Source organism: Lipotes vexillifer, unplaced genomic scaffold, assembly GCF_000442215.2.
Source record: "Lipotes vexillifer unplaced genomic scaffold, Lipotes_vexillifer_v1.1 scaffold565, whole genome shotgun sequence".
NCBI lineage: Eukaryota > Metazoa > Chordata > Mammalia > Artiodactyla > Lipotidae > Lipotes > Lipotes vexillifer.
This window is the reverse complement of record NW_006771554.1, coordinates 720442-737660: the sequence shown is the minus strand read 5'-3', so window position 1 is coordinate 737660 and position 17219 is coordinate 720442. Positions and strand designations below refer to the sequence as shown.

The following is a 17219-nucleotide window of genomic DNA, read 5'->3' as shown; positions in this document are numbered from 1 at the left end:
AAACTTAGGCAAGTAGCTTGTGAGATACGGGCAAAATTCTAAAGATGTGTTAAGAACAGAGAATAAGAAAGTTAGTAACCTTGTATGACGCATTAAAAATAGAATGAACGGAACATGTGATAAAAAGGATGGAAGAAACATAAGTGTTACTTATATAGAAAGGAGTGAAAGGAGGAGGTCAACCTTAAACAGTAAGAGGAACCTGTTTCTGCCATCTCTACGCCGACAGTTATGTCAACCCCAAATTGGCCACCCGCTGATGAAAACCAGTCTGTGCCACTCTGGCCCCAAGCACCCTCTGCCCTAGAGATATAGCTGAAAGTCACGGCTGCCCATCAGGGTACCCAGAGAGCTACAGTGGAACCAGGCAGATTGCCCGTCTCCCGTAGAGCAGGGTGGGATGACTCTCCAGGTAACTTTCACCTGATGAACCCCTCGTTCAGCTTGAATTCCAGTCCCACTGACCACACACACCATCATCAGGAAGGCTGATGGGGCTGAGAGAGAGAGACAGGATGTACACAGAACCCAGGACCCAGGCCGTGTGGCCCTTCCACCTCCGTGTACCCTGTCCTAAATGGGTCAACTCCATCTCTCTCCCCTTGTTTTTCAGTTTAAGTCGATTAATAAACCATGTTATCTGAGCATCTTAATTTGTTCTATGAGCCTTATCCCTATGACCTCTGGGAGAACATGTCCCTGAAGGCTGTCACTGCTTCAGGGCAATTTCCCAAGGATGCCACCACTGTCAGTAGAAGGATCGCTGTCCTTTGGTTTGCATTTTACCAAGGCTTGTCTACTGTTCTGGAAGTTCATGTTGCCGACAGCCACACTGCTGGCGATGTCTGGACTGGCCGTGTAGCCCAGCTTGTCAGCCATGATCTTGTGAGTCTTCACGTGGGTCTGTCTGACTATTTCATTATGTCCTCTAGTGGGGTCATGCCTGGGCAATTACATATTCAAAAATACAGTTTACAAATCACTTTATTTATTTTACAGTAAGGGCATTCTGCTTGACTTAAAAAGATACATGTAAGTAGGTTAAATTATGTACAAATTAAATTTCAAGAGAGTGAAGGGGCTTTCTAGGACATTTGTTATAAAAAGGGGGCACTGGGTCTGATGGGGTTAGAAACCTGGATGTAAACAGCCCTGGTGTCCAGGCTGCTCTCCACTCAAGGACCTCAACTACCTTCCGAGGGAAACTGGGCTTGAAAATGAAGCTCCTTCCCTGGGCTCCAGAGACACAGACAGACCAGGAGCTTCCTCTCCCTAACGGTCCAAATACCTCCCGTCCACACCCCACAATCCATCCATCAGCAATTCCACACTCAAAATATACCCAGAATCTGACCACTTCTCCCCACCTCCACCTCGACCTGCAAGTCAAGCCTCCATCATCTCTCACCTGAACTACTGCAGTCACTTCCACACTGGTCTCAAAACCCTCCACTGCTCCCCATATCTGATAGTGAAACCGAGCAGGACCCCGTGGGGCTCCTGGGCACAAAAGCCTTTCTGTGTCCCCCGTTCCTTGTTTGTAGGGGACACACTCCAGCCTCTGTGACCTTCCCTGAGTCCCAAAGGGCAGATTCAAACAGTTGCTCATCAGGGAAGGGAGGGGATGTAGAGACAAGGGAGGAACGGCCCAGAAACGACAGTGCAGCCAGCCTTAGGGCAGGTTCCTGGTCCCACCTCAAGGGACACACATAACAGTATCTTTTGAGCTCTTTATAGAACTAAAACCCCAATAAATGGAAGATTTCAGTGCTCTTCATTCCAGAGAAGATCACCCGAGGCCAGATTAAAAGGAACCAGAGAAGCTCATGAGACCAGATTAGAGGAGTGCAGGCCCTGCACACACCCTAATCTTATCAGCAACCCCACCCTTAAACCATTGCTATAAAACTCCTCAGCAAATCCTCCCGGGTTGGGACACACAGTTCCTGAGGGCAGGAGACTGCTGTGTCCCCTTCGCCTGGCAAAGCAAGAAAGTTATTCTTTTCTATTTCACCCGAACTTTGTCTCAGAGATTCCATTCCGTGCCGGTGCACAGAGACTGCGTTTTCAGCATTGGTACTCAGAGCAGAAGCCAAAGTTCTCTCAGTGGTCCCACAGGGCCTTCCTGAGCAGCCCTCCCCTCCCCTCCCCTCCCCCCTACCAGTTACCCTCACTCAACTCCAGCAGTAACCAGGTTACGAGTTAGTTTTTATTCACCCCTTAGAATTGCACTGCCCAATATGGCAGCCACCAGCCACATTTATGTTTACATTATAATTAATTAAAAATCAAACAAAATTGAAACTTCAGTTCCTCAGTTGCATCAGCCATATTTCAATGCTCAATAGCCACATGTGGCTAGCAGCTACCATACTGGACAACACAAAGAACGTTTCCATCATCACAGAAAGGTCTGTAGGCCAGCGCTGCCTTAGTGAACGGTTGTTTATAAAAATCCTTCCTGATCCCCAAACTAACTCTCAATCTCTCCAGCTGTTTTCATCGGTCACCTCCAGCGGTTTTTGGAGATGTGGGTGACCAAATCAAACTTGTTCTATGACCAGAGGAAAAGACCATCCATTTAACCTCGATATGTCCTAAATCCAGCAGACTTCAGCTCAAGTGGGAGGCAGCAAGCCCACCAACACACGTGAAGGTGGCGAGGCGGTAACCAGCAGGGCGGAGGCACTGCATGGCACAGGAGCGCTAACAGGTATCAGAAAACCTCACCCACGTCATCGTGTGCAGAAGAGTTGCTGATTCACACTGGGAAACCTGACCTCAGTCCAGGAACCCGAGGGATGCCAAGCCTGGCTCCTGTCTTGACCGACACAGCGAGACCAGGCAGACTTAGCCTGCTCAAAACTAGCTGAGCCAGGACAGCCTGAAAGTTGCTGCTGCCCAGAAGAAACAGGGAAATACCTGACTTCCACTGGGTTCCAACTCAGCTATAACCACACCCACCATTCAAATCTTCTGGGGCGTGCCTCACTGGTGAAATAAATCAGAGGTGGGGACCAAAAGTAGCGATCTTTCCAGCTCCCCAAGTCATCACTTGGCTTGGAATTTTCTCCTTCCATTCCTGGTCTCATAATCTGTGGTTCAATTAAGAAAATATGGAACCAGATTACAAAATAGAGGCATAAAGAGCAGCCTGATACATGTCTGTGTGCTTCATAAGGTATTTTAAAGAGTGTTTAAATCCATTGCCAATACTGAAAAAGAATGAGATTTTTACATTAAAATATAGTTTTGAGGATTATCTTGAAAAGTGGAAAGATCTGGCCTCTCTGGGGTCCCATTCTAGTGTAGTAGCAATGAGCTAAAGCTGAAATAACAGCCCCCCAACCCCCCACCAAGTCTGATAGGTGTTGTACCCTCCAACTGCCACAGCCCTTACCACTCCCTGTAACAGTACGCCTAACTCACTTCTCTTTTGTTTACAAGAATCACATCGCGGAGGAGTTTAATTCACAGAACTGTAGAATCACTTGAAAAAGAGTAACAATTTGTTTCTGATTTGAGACAGTCGACATTTCATTCCAGGGTGCCATTTGATTTCTGTTTTGTTTGTTTGTTTTTGTTGCTCTGACGTTTCTTCTGGTGTTCTCTGCCATACCAAAACAAAGACAAAAACAAAACAAACACCCACAGTCAAACTTGTCAGTCTTTTCATTGATGACGTCTGGATTTCTGAGTCATGGTTACAAAAGCCTTTTCCACTTCAAGGTTATAAAAATTTTGTTCATTCTTGTTCTAGTACTTTTATAGTTTTACTTTTGATGTTTAAACTGTTGATCCATTTGGATTTTTTTCTGGTATATAGTAATAGGAATGGATCTTTTTTCCCCCCCTGATGGCTAACCAGTTGTTCCAGTACCATTCACTGAATACTCTTTTACCACTGACTTAAGGTGCCATCTGCTCCATATGCTGAACTTCCTGACATGTTTTGTCTCATTCTGGGCTGCACGTTCTCCTCTACTAGTCAATCAGTCTATTCAAATACCTGAACCACACAATTTTGATTATTGAAGCTTTATGTTTCAATACTGGTATGCTTAGTACCTTACCACTCTTCTTTGGTACAGTTTTTCAAGTCTAATCTCCTAGTTCACAGAAAAGGAAACACAAAGTGGTCAAAGATCTGAAAAGATGCTCAACCTTGTATAACACACCTAGAAATTAGTAGCACTCTGAGATACTGTTTTTCTTGTGCGTCAGATAGGCAAAAACTCCAATGTTAGATTACACTGGGTTGGCAAAACATGCACTCTCAGATACTGCTGGTAGGAGTTTAAATTGATAGGATACCTATGGAGGGTAACTTGGAGATATCTACCAAATTTAAATAGGGACTTTCTCCTTGACCCTGAATTCCACTTTTGGGAACTTGCCCATCAGATATACTTGCAGAAAACCAAAATGATATACATATAGGGATATTCATAGCCATATTGGTGGTAATTGCAAAAGACTGGAAACACCCAATAAGGAACTGGTTAAATCATTTACAGCACATCATTCAATGGAATAATAGGCATTTGTGCAAAGAATGAGAAATCACTTTCTATAGACTGACTTAGAAAGTTCCCCAAGATATATAGCTAACTGAAGAAAGCAAAGTGCAGACAGTGTGTATAGTATGTTACCTATGAAAACAAAAATATATACAAGTGTTTTCGCTATAATCTGAGAGGCCATACACTGTGCAAAATTGTGCACTAAAATAATGGGGCCTATGGGAAAAAACAGGGTTGAGGCACATTGCTCAAAAGCAATGCAACTTAGTAACCACAGCATTAACAAAAACAATAATAATCCCAATAAAAATAATAGCACAGTGAAAAAATAAATAAGTTAATATGTACTATACAGAGAAGTGTCACATTAAATACAGGACTTCCCCTTAAAAAGGAGGTGAACGTATCTTGATGGAAGGGGGTGTACAGATGACAGAGGTGTTGAACTATGGAAACAAGGGCAAAATGCACAAAGATTGGGGGAAGCTGCAACATTAAGTTCTTCAAAAACAGAGCACATGGCCAAATTGAGGTCAGAGGAAAAATACGGGTCACCAGAGACTGAACTGTATTCCTACAAGGCTTGTTGCCTTTACCTGTGCTATGTATTTTGCATTCAGCTGCTGTTACCATATGTGCTGGGAAAAAAATACCAACGAATCAATGCAGCAGTACCTCCAGTTCTGGCCAAGACTGAGTCCCAGGGACTGGATTTACCCTCCAACAGGAAATAGTTTAAAAACTAGATTGCCGAGACATTGGGCATCAGATATGAAAGACAATGATCCTTGAGAGAGAGGAAACAAGTGGTGACTGTAAGACCGTCCCAGTGTGGAGAGCTTCCAAGGAGGAGGACCCAGGTGGTACCCACTGATCTCTCTGAATTGAGGAGATGGAGCTGCAAGTCCAGAGAGGCCAAGGTGGTCAGAATTCGCAGAGCAGGGTACCAGAAAAGAGAGGGCTGCACAGAGAGAGTGCACTGAAGATTTGCAGAGAGTTCCCTGTGACAGTTCACTTGAGAACTGACTAGCACATGCCTGTGAAGAAATTAGTCAAGGCCAGGAGAGAACCACTTGGTAAGATTAGAAGGAACAATCCTCAGAGCTCATAACAGAATTGGGAATAGTTCCTGTTCCCACCAGCCCGACTGGAGAACCTCATAATACATGGGGCATTGGGAGGAATACTCAGAAAGGTTTGCCTCAGTGCTGGGAAAATCTGCTAGGCAGAGACAGCTCTAGACCAGATGCTGCTCTGCTTCCCCTGAACGAAGCTTAAAGCAAGACTTGAAAGACCCAATCTACTTCTATGTAACAACTGCATCTCGGAGCAAAGCTCAAGAATATTCACAGGAATACAAAGATATCCAGCACCCAACAAGGCAAAATTCTCACGTCTGACATCCAATCAAAACTTATCAAACATGCAAAGAAGCAGGAAAATATAACTTATAATGGGGAGAAAAATCAATGAAAACCTCAAAACGACACAGATAACAGAATTAGTACACAAGCACATTAAAACAGTACTGTATTCTGTCTGTTCAAGGAGCCAGAGGAGACATTGGACATGTTAAGTAGAGACATGGAAGGTAAAAAAAAAAAAAAAAAAAAGACCCAAATCAAACTTCTAGAGATGAAAACTATGTATAAGATGAAAAAAAAAATGACTGGAGAGTAATTAACAAGCAGATCAGATACTGCAGAAGAAAAGATTAGTGAACTTGAAGACATGGAGGGGGGAATATTTGAATATTTTCTAAATTTGATAAAAACTATCAACTCACAGATCTAAGAAGCTCAATGAACACAAAGCACTAGAATCACGAAGACTCTACACCAAGACCCATGAAAATTAAATTGCTTAAAACCAGTGATGAGGAGAAAATCTTAAAACAAATGAACCAAGACACCTTTGGAGTTATACTGACATCATTTCCTTGTTTATGAATCACATATGAGTTAGTTCTTGTCACAGAACTATGCAATATAATAGATTGTGTTCATGATTGCTTATATTTGCAGAAGGAAATTCTGGATGGGTTCGCGAGAACCTAGTACAGTGGTTAAGTATTGGGGATTTAGAAGCTGAATGGCTGTTGGATGAGGGTGGCATAGAGATTTCTGTAGATGTTTAAAGTAGATAAATGCATAACCTGCTCAAAAATTAATATAAAGGAGTAACTTTAAATGTATCTTTTTTTTCTTATTACAAAAGGAAATACATTGGCAGGAAAGGAATTAGGGAATGATGGCTAATGGGCATGGAGTTTCTTTTGGGGGTGATGAAAATGTGGGATTAAGATAGTGGTGATGGTTGCACAACTTTGTGAATACAGTAAAATCATTGAATTTTACACTTTAAAAGGATGAATTTTATGGTATGTGAATTAATCTCATCAAAAAATACATTAACTAAAATACAGGAAAAAAAAGGAATACATGCATGTTCATCATTAAAAAAATTACAGAATCAAAGAATTTTAACACAGGAACAGGCCTAATGGTCATTACATCCAGGGCTTCCCAGTGAGCAGAGAACATTAGTTTGGGCAGAGGGTCCCTGTTCAAGTCTACCTGGGAAAACTAACTACTGAATTCTCTTGCAGAGTCACAAGGTGCATCAGTCTGCAAAGGCTCTGAAAAGTCCTGGAGTGAAGACATCTAACTTCATCCTACACACTATTTACCAAATGTGTCTGATGTATTTGACAATGACCTTCCCCAACCTCTTTATTTTTCAGTGAGTATTTGTGAGCGCTAGACCTGTGAAACACAGATCGTGAAAGTTCAGTGACTTGTCCAAAGTCTCACAGCTTTCTGGTACCAGAAATGGTGCTAGATTTCACAAGTCCAGCACAAACTGACCTCAGAGGTCTTGGGCTGAGACCATTAGCTTAGACCCTTCCACTGGACTTTTGGTTTTCCTACACATCCTCGAATCACACGTTTCCATGTTGCTCCTGAATGGCTCACGCTGGGTTCTGAGGTCAGTATTAACAACCTCTGCCTTTGGTAAATACAAAAGTAATTTCCATAGAAAAAGGCGCTTCCACGGTTTTTAAGGCCCCCCCTCCAATGCAGATTTCACCAGAAGGGGAGCTGATGCTGATGTGGGTGGCTCAACAGCCTCAAATTGGTATTCCTCTTCTCTCTTACCAAAATTATTTCCTGAAACTAAGAGTTCAGGAAAGAGAAGTGAATTTGGGACAAACATAAGACCCTCAAATCTGAAACTAGGATAAAAATAACATTTTACATTTGTAAAGCACTTAGTTTGTGCCAGTGCTGTTCGAAATATTTCACACACATTAACTCATTTAATTACCACAGCACCCCACGCGTAGGTACTACTCGTATCCCCATTTTACAGGGGAAGAAACCGAGGTACTAGGAAGTAACTCAGCTCAAAGTCACAAGCTGGTACGTGGATTGCACAACTGGGAAGTGAACTCAGCCTGACTTCAGAGTTACTGCTTTTAACTCTCATGTTACAGAAGCAATGCAAGAAATAATAAAAAGTACACGCAGCCCTGATGGACCTCATCGGATGTGCCCACGGCCGTTCCATCTAGTCCTCCAACAGCCCCATGGGGTCACCTCTCTTGCTATGATGCTAGTTCCACAGGTGAGGAGAGCGAGGCCCGGAGAAGCCAAGCGCCTCACCCAGGTCATGCCTTGGGACACAGCCTAACTGCAACCGGGTCCAGGGCTCTTAACCCCTCTGGGGCACCAGCAAGTTCTTACACCACACTCTCAAGATGTTCTTTTCTTCTCTTTTTAATCTTTGTGGTCACTTCCGTGAACAGCAGTGTTTTAGCAGGAGAAGCCAAAATGGAACAACAACAAAAATCAAACCCATAAGAAATACATTTCATCTACAAAAACTCCGGGTGAACTTAAAAAAAGAAAATAAACAACCATGAAAAAGCTAAAGGAGTGCCATGAACTTCTCTCTTCTATGTTTCCTGCACATTAGGTGGGGGGCAATGCTATCTAAGCAGATACAGATCTCCAACCAGGGCCTTGTGGCAGGGGGAGAGGGCAAGATGGCTCTGCTGAAATGTTTGGAAGTTTCTGAGATCAGGTAGAGGACCTAGGGAGAGGTATCCCAGCTTACTTAATGCTTGATCTGGGACCCTACACAAGCCACTCTGCTGCGGTGCCTCAGTTTATGCATCTGTAAACGATGGAGTGGTCTCTCTCTACTCAGGTTCTTTTTGCTTCTATAAAATGATGATTTTAATTCTTAGAAAGGAAAAGGACTCAGCTCCGCTTCTGAACATGGACCAGTTTTACGCCAAGTCGGTACTTTCAGGCCTAAAATTCAGTCTCAATCTCCTTCTTCATTCCCTTCTTTGTCCAGAAAACTAAGCTCAACCAATGTCTTCCATTCTGAAATGCACAGAGATTAGCTGGAGTGTTTATTTCTCCTCTGGAACAACTTGAAAAAAAAAGTTAATAGGAAGCACATGGGCATGGTGTGTGAGCCTTCTATATGTTTGTGTTTGAAAAAAAAATACTTAAGGAGGAATATGTCAGGCTTGCAAAACGCCTGGGCTGTCTCAAGAGCAGTTTATGGCCATTAGCATTAGACTGAAGGCAGTTAATTGGGACAAAGTCCAGCTGGCATCTGGGCCATGAAGACGATAAGAAAATAACCTGGACTATTCCCGTGGTAGGGTGGGAACAGAGCAGCAGATGTTTTTCCATTGGTGAGGGGCTGATGGGGATGGAGGCGGTCGTGGGGTCTAGGCCAGGGCTCATCCACAGAGGATCATCTTCTAGATGGATCTATGAAAGTGTGGAGGGCAGGGTGCTATTGGGGTTACGTGCCTGGGTTCTGGAGTGGAACCACCTGGCTTCAAATCCCATTGCCACAGCCATGTGACCTTGGGCAAGCTACTTTACCACGTTGTGCCTCAGTTTTTCCACCTGTAAGATGGGGATAATTATAGAACCTACGTCACAGGGCTACTGAGAAGATCAAGGGGAATGGTGTATACGCAGAGCTAGGGCGGTATCTGGAGTCCTGAAGGAGTACAGGAAATAGCACTTGGAGAAAACAGCATAGCCTCTGGAATTCTACTCTGAATCCCAGCTCTCAACACTTATTGGCGCTGGGATCCTTGGGTAAGTCACTTCCCCTCTCTGAGCCTCACGTTCATCGTGTGTAAAGCAGAGCTGATGCGGCCCACCTCCTATGGCTGCTGTAAGGACCAGAGGAGAAATAATATATTCTCTATGACCCAGTCCAGGGAGGCCTCCTGCTTCACTTTCCAGTCTCATCTCCCCTACTTACTACACTCAGATTCATGAGACTCCTTTGGATTCTTTAGACTTTTCCTGCCTCCGGGCATTTGCCCTTGCTGGTCCCTCTGCCTGGGCTGTCCAGTCTCCAGCTACTCACAGGCTGGCTTCTTTCCCTCACTCAGGTCTCCCTAACCACCTGGGTAGCGTCCATCACCACTCCTTTCATCATGGCCCATCACACCGCCCTGTTTTGGTCCTTCAGGCAATTTAGCACAATCTGTAACGATCGATTTACTTAATTGATCATTGTCTATCTCCTTAGAAGCCCTGAGGCAGTCAGTTCCATTTCTATAAAAAGAGCTGAAAAAAACTGGTTGAGATTGACCCAAATGCAAGTTCAAGTTCACTGTCTTCACAAGCCTTTATGATCAGGATTGTGTCACAATTCACTCTCCATTTGAGGAGGGGTCACAGCAGCTTATTCCCTTCAGTGGGACTCAGAAAGACCGCCCAGGGAGACAGAGATGAGAGCTGAAGCAGAGGATGCAGGAGGTACCATGGTGAAGAGCGGGCTTTGAGTGAGGACTGGCTTTGGGAATTCACCAGACCCCCAAGAGACTTGATGCAACCTGTTTCCCACTGCACTTGCAATGAAATCTAAGCTCCTTGCCCTGACGCTGGGCAGGTCAGGCATTCCCTCCCTCTATGACGCAGTTTCTCCTCCTATAAAATGGGAATTATGCCAGAACCAACACTTTGGAGTGTCATGAAGGTTGTATGAGATGATTAGCCACCTCTTGTGGCACGTGGTGAGTGCTTGGTCAATGTTAGCTGATGGTGTCATCAAAAAACTCTGTTGCAGATCTTTACATGGAAGCTATTCCAAGGTCTGGGCACTAATGCTCATCACTCCCTTTCTTGTACGTACCCCTAAGATCACTTGCTGTCTCTTGACAATGCTTTTTCCTGAAAGGCTGCCCTTGATATCCATTTAAATTGTTTTCTTAATTAAAAAGACGAAGCGGCAATACCTGCATTTTTTTTTTAAAGGAAAGTAGCATCATGCATTAGCCCACCACCTTGTCATTTGCTCTTTCAGTTTTGTGTATTACTTTTTAGACTGCTGGTGGTCATTTTTACCAGCTTTCCTGAAGAAAAAGAATACCAGGGTGAGGATGCCCCAAATTACTGACACCAGCCCTCTGCTCCATGCATCAGCCCCAACATGCTCCCCATGGGGCACCAGAGAAGAGAAGGGGCCTTTGGATGGTAACAGAGTGCAGGTGGGCACAGGAGAATCCAGCAGGCCGGTTTCTTAGGGTATGTGGGGTGGGAGTCACACACTGGAGTTTCTTCCCTTTCTAAGGCTACCCAGTGGGGATGCAGAGCCCAGAACTTCCTGCCTGGAATAACAGCTCCTTTACCTACTGCCCAGTATTCCCAACACCAGGCATTTCTCTGAGCCTACAATGGACTTGCCTGTCCCATCACAGTTAAAATCAAAGCCAACACCTTCCCTCAGCCCTCAAGGCCCTGCATGATTTGGCCCTGCTCTCTTCCCAAGGCTCTCTCCTCTCACATGCCCCTGACCCTGCTTCCGCCCCACTGGCTCCTATTCTGTGCCTCGAACACATTAAGACACTTCCCTCCAAACAGCTTTTGCAAGGGCTGTTCCCTCTGCCTGGAATGCTCTTCCCATAGGTCTGCAGATGGCTGGTTCTGCCTCATACTTTGGGTCTCTGTCCAATGTCACGTCTTCAAAGAGCCTTCCCCGATGACTCTACCTAAAGTTACCTCCCCCACCTCTCCTGACCCCTCAACTATTCGTCACTCTCTATCCGAACACCACTTTTATTTGCTTCATTACATTCAACACCTCTTATTTGCTGCCTTGTTGATTGTCAGTCTCTCCCTCCTGCCCTGTAATTGCCATGAGGGCAGAAGTCGTATCTCCTCTGTCCACCACAGCAACTCTAGCACTTGAGATGGATCCTGGCACACAGTAGGTTCTCAGTAAAACTGCGAAATAAACGAATGAACGACTGGACACCCAGCTCAGGCAGCGCCTTAGAGACGGCAGGGAGGGGCCTCAGCGCCACACTCACCGTGCATCTGGTAGGTGTACGGGCTCTGTCCAGTGGGGGCGGTGCTGAAGCTGGAGCCATAGCTGAGGAATCCACTCTGGCCAGGGGAATGGTTCAAGCTGTCTTCTGTCTTGATGCCTTGGAAGGAGGAGAGAGAAGCACCAGGCACACATAATTAGGATGCTTCCTTGTCACCCGCAGAAGAGCTGCTGTGTCAAGACAGCACGTGGTTTTATCAGCTTCCAGACTGGTTGCAAACTGGTGGTTTGTGAGCTGAAGTTAGCCTACATACGTGTCTTGCTTGGCCTGTGTATTTTAAATGAAAATCTGAAATTGGTTGTTTTTGTTTAAAAATCAGGAGATTTCTCCAAAAAATCTAGACTTATGGCTCCTCTTGAGCAATAGGATGACCTAGAAACCTCATCCCTGTGTTCCCCTGTGACGACAGGCTGCCCCCGTAGCTCCCGATTTGTGTGTTTCCCAGGTCACCATGGAGCCCATATTGCCTCTGAGACATGGAGGCTAGTTTTAAGGTACTATTTTTTCATCGCAGTTTTCTTTTGGTGTTTTTTCGTCCTAGGACACGTTCAAAAGTGCGAAAGGGAAAGGCAGGCTAAGAGCGTCTCATATTTTGCACATGCAGTCAGCTTCAGGCTTCCTGCCTGGCTCTGAGGGTAGTGAGTTTACAACCCCTTACTCCAAGGACTAGCTCCATGTATGGCTTAAAAGTACATCAGGATTTGGGGTGAAGGTATTACAAGAACCATCTCTCCTCTGTAAAGATGATGCCACTTCACCCTAAGACACACTCCCCACTTTTCTCATGGGTGGACCTGCTTATCCAAAGGCCACAGTTACAAATCTGCCTTCTGTTCCAGCCAAACTCTGACATGCTTCCCCAAGGCACAGGCACCAATTCCATGAGCAACTGGCTGGAGAAGGAATTGTATTGAGGGAGGAGGCTGATCCGCCAGTAGCCCATACATTGTATTTTTTTTGAAAATATAATCAACTTTGCTTACCTTTGTCTTATAGGTGTATGATAGTATTCAATACTATTTAAATTTGAATTTTTAAAAAAGAACTCTGCTAGTTCTGGGGATGGTTTTGTAGCTATGGTTTCCCTCCTTCTCACCCATTCACCCCCATAAATAAAGAGAATGCTTAGCGAGGTAAAAATGATGGATTTTGAGTCAAGTGGTCTGCGCTGGCGTCTGGGATGGTTTGTTTCATTACTTGGTGACCTGGACAGTTTCTCCTTCAACCCCAGCCTGGAAGTCCCCTCCCTTATGAAATAAGATGCTGACCCCCACTGGCAGGATTGTTGGGAGATGAAAAGAAGGGGAAAGACTGAACGTATAAAGCTGTGGGTGAGGTACTTAGAAACACACACCTCTTTCATCTTCACAACAATCTCGTGAAATAGGCAATATTACTTTCCCTATTTTAAAGATGTGGAGACTGAGGTTCAGAAAGCCAGGTCACTCAATCAGCGTCTTGTAATCAGCAGGTAACCCTGAAGTCTAGGTTTTCTTTTCCTTCTCTTGATACCTCTCAATAATGGGTGTGAAAGGATTTTCTGCACTAGATGGTGCTCAATTTTAGTGATAGTGACGACAGCAACAAGGTATATTTATACGGCACCTTCTTTTGCTTCATCTGCCAGGGATGGCTAACGGTGTATTCAGTACAGTCTGTCTCCTGGTGCAACTAGAGTCAAATCTAAACTCCTTGGGTGACGTGTTCCTACATGGGCTCTGCTCACCCCTCTGACCTCTGCCTTCTCCAGGCTCCCTCCTCCCTCTGCTCAAGCCGTGTTCTCAGTCACTTCACTCATTTTAGTGTCTGAATGGAAATTCATAGTAAGGAATATCACTGCTCATTCAGCCAGTCTCCTGATGATGGATTCTAGGTCGATTCCAATTTTTTTTTTTTCTGTCACAATCCAAGATAGAGTGGACAACATTAGAATGTTTGTCTAGGATGGATACAAGAAGAGGAATTGCTAAGTCAGAGGGTACATACATTTTTCATTTTTAACTAGACACAGACAAAACTGCAAGAATATGTCTTTAGACTCAGGGCCTTTGCACATGCTCTTCTCTCTGCCCTGGAATGCACTTCCCTCCACCCCCTTCTTTATCGGGCTAATGCCTTCTCATCCTTGATTTCTCAGCTTAAATGTTGCTCCCCCAGAAAGGCCTTCCATGACCTGAGTCAGCCCCCTGATTACTCCCTCCAGAGCACCCAGTTTTTTCTATGGCTCTCATCACAGTTCACGGGCTTAACATCTGTTCTTTCCTTAGGCTGAGAGCTCCAGGAGGGTGGGGGCTGGGCTTGGCTTGTCCACTGTGGCATCCTCATACCTGGCTCAGTGCCAGGCACACAGCAGGTGCTCAATAAATATCTGTTGAATGAATGAATATGGAAGAAAACAAATGAAAAAATTTCACCTCTCCTGTTTGCTGAAGTGGATGGATCATAAAATTCTAACCCATGAGAAAGGGGAGAGAATATGGTGGAGGCACACAAAAGGCTTAGTTCTGTAAATCAGGGTTGCCCATATTTGGTCCATGAACCAGTCACCAGCTCATGATGAGAAAGCACAGAAATTGAGAAGTAAGTATTTAGAAACTTTCATAGCAACTTGAAATTGCTATGGCATCTAAGGTCATCTCTCTAGGCTTCTATTTTGTATGAGTTTTTAAAAAATTTCATTTTTCTAGTCATTATTTTTGTTGCATTTTACCAAAGAGTCAGTCCATGATGAATTAGAAATTAAAAAGCAAAAAGCCCAAAACTGGTCTTTTACCTCCAGGTGAGAAGCACTGATCTAAGAGATTCAGTTCGAAGAAAATCTGGTGATGGTCTGGTCTGAGGACAGGCTGGTGGCATCAGTTTTCCTGCCCTCTAAGCATTTCTCATGAGTATCTTTAAAGCAAGGAGAACAAGGCCTCCAAAGATGCTCAAGAACTACCTTCAGGTTCCACTGTCTTCAGCTCATGGGAGTACAGAAGGGAGCATGTGCATTTCAAAGAGGTTGTCAGCCACAGAGATGCGCTGGGCATTTATTCATTCATTCATTTCACAAACATGCAAAATCATACTCTACACCTGGGGTCAGCTAACTCTGGCCCATGGGCGGAAGGTGATCTGCTACCTGTTTTTGTAGATAAAGTTTTATTGAAACACAGATACAGGCATGCAATGAAGCAAGTCACATGGATTTTCTGGTTTCCTAGTGCACGTAAGTTATGTTTACACTATACTGTAAATTAGCAACTGAATTTGTGTAATATTCTAAATCCTTTGTTGTCATTTCTATAATCTTCACAGCATCTTCACCAGGAATAGATTCCATCTCAAGAAACCACTTTATTTGCTCATCCATAAGAAGCCACTCCTCATCCAGTTTTATCATGAGTTTGCAGAAATTTAGTCCCGTCTTCAAGGACTCCACTTCGAATTCTGGTTCTCTTGCTATTTCTGCCACATCTGCAGTTACTTCATTTCCTTCACTGAAGTCTTGAACTTCTCAAAATCATCCATTAGTGTTGGAATCAACTTCTTCCAAACTGCTATTAATGTTGACATTTTGACCTCTTCCATCTAGACTGGTGAATGCTTTCCTGAAGGTTTTCAATTCACTTTGCCCATATCCATCAGAGGAATTACTATCTAAACCAACAGCAGCCTTACAAAATGTGTTCCTGAATAAAAAGATTCGAGAGTTGAAATTACTCCTGATCCATGGGCTGCAGAGTGGACGCTGTGTTAGCAGGCATAAAAACAACACTCGTCTCATTGTACATCTCCATCTTAGCTCTAGGGTGACCAGGTGCATGACCAATGAGCAGTAGTATCTTGAAAGGGATCTTTTTTTCTGAGAGCTAGGTCTCAACAGTGGGCTTAAAATATTCAGTAAACCATGGTGTAAATGGATGTGTTCTCATTCAGGCTTTGTTGTTCCATTTATAGAGGCACAGGCACAGTAGATTAAGCATAATTCTTAAGGGCCCTAGGCTTTTCAGGACAGTAAATGAACATTGGCTTCAACTTAAAGTCACCAGCTGCATTAGCCCCTAACAAGAGAGTCAGACTGTCCTTTGAAGCTTTAAAGCCAGGCATTGACTTCTCCTCTCTAGCTATGAAAGTTCTAAATGGCATTTTTTTTCCCCCAGGTATGTGGTAAATTAGTGTTTCCTTTGTTTTACTTTAATTACAATTTCTTTCCTACTCAGAAACATTTTCAAAGTATGATATCTGCGTCAATTAAAAGAAAACAATGGAAATAAATAGCACAGACATAAAGAATGATAAGGATGTGTGTTTCATGGAGCATCCTAAATACCTATTTGAAAATTCTGAAGTATTTGGAATATTTTCTTATTGAATATCTTAACTGTACATATCTATCACTGAGACATTTAACTGTACATATCTATCACTGAGACATTTATTTTAAACTAAAAAGTTCTTCCTTGTTTGTAAAAGTAGTACATACCAGGCTTCATTGCATTTTTCTTTAAATATCCACAGTTGTTTTGTATATACTGTCAGAGTACAAGATTAATTATTTCTAAAAGGAACGAAACTTATAGAAAAGGAACAAAATTAACTTAGCATTCCCTTTTATTCAACAGAGCTATGGCACAGAAAACGAAACAAAACAAAACAAAACACAAAAATAAACAAGCGAGACAGATGGATGGGTAGGGTCAAAAAAGGGAGGAGAAAGGATAGGACCGGATCCTAGTGAGCTACAAATCTCACCAGAGGGTTGATGGAAACTGAGATTGGTGGATCAGGCCAGGAGACAGAGCTAAGTAGGAGAGGAGTTCTTAATAGAATCAAAAAGAGGGTTGGAAGTTAGGAAAGAGTAGTAGTAAATGTGATCATATGGAAAAGGGAATGAGTTCTTAAACCTGATACATAGCATCTTTTGAACATTAAAATATCTCTACAAGGATAGGTGTGTGCCTTCCACATTTCCCTCCAGGCTGTTTTGAATGTGCCTTGAATTCATATTCCACAGTTGCAGAACAAACTGCCACAAACTTAGTGGCTTAAAACAAAACTCATTTTTTCACTCACAATTCTGTAGGTCAGAAGTCTGGGTGGGCTCAACTGGGTTCCATGCTTAGAGTCTCACAAGGCTGAAATCAAAGTTTTGGGCAAACTGGGCTCTTATGTGGGAGTTCTGGGGAAGCATCCATTTCCAGGCTCATTCAGATTCTTGGAAAAATCCAGTTCCTGTATCTGCAGATTTGAAATCCCTTCACCCTTGCTGGCTGTCAGCTGGGGACCATTTTTGGCTCCTGGATTCCACCTGCGTTCCTTCTCACCCCCTCATCTTCCGA

At 43.8% G+C, this 17219-nt stretch overlaps 1 protein-coding gene across 4 annotated transcripts in view; it reads right to left on the bottom strand.

The window, feature by feature from the left end:
* The window catches only part of EYA2 (EYA transcriptional coactivator and phosphatase 2), a 262330-nt gene that overhangs the window by 140423 nt on the left and 104688 nt on the right, over nucleotides 1-17219 (bottom strand). For 3 of the 4 annotated variants that reach the window (XM_007446931.1, XM_007446934.1, XM_007446932.1), the window contains one exon: nucleotides 11881-11997. In XM_007446931.1, the coding sequence (XP_007446993.1) occupies nucleotides 11881-11997 (117 nt within the window). Of the gene's footprint in view, nucleotides 1-4130; nucleotides 4148-11876; nucleotides 11998-17219 lie in introns of all 4 variants that reach the window. The other variant, XM_007446933.1, reaches the window with a different exon arrangement.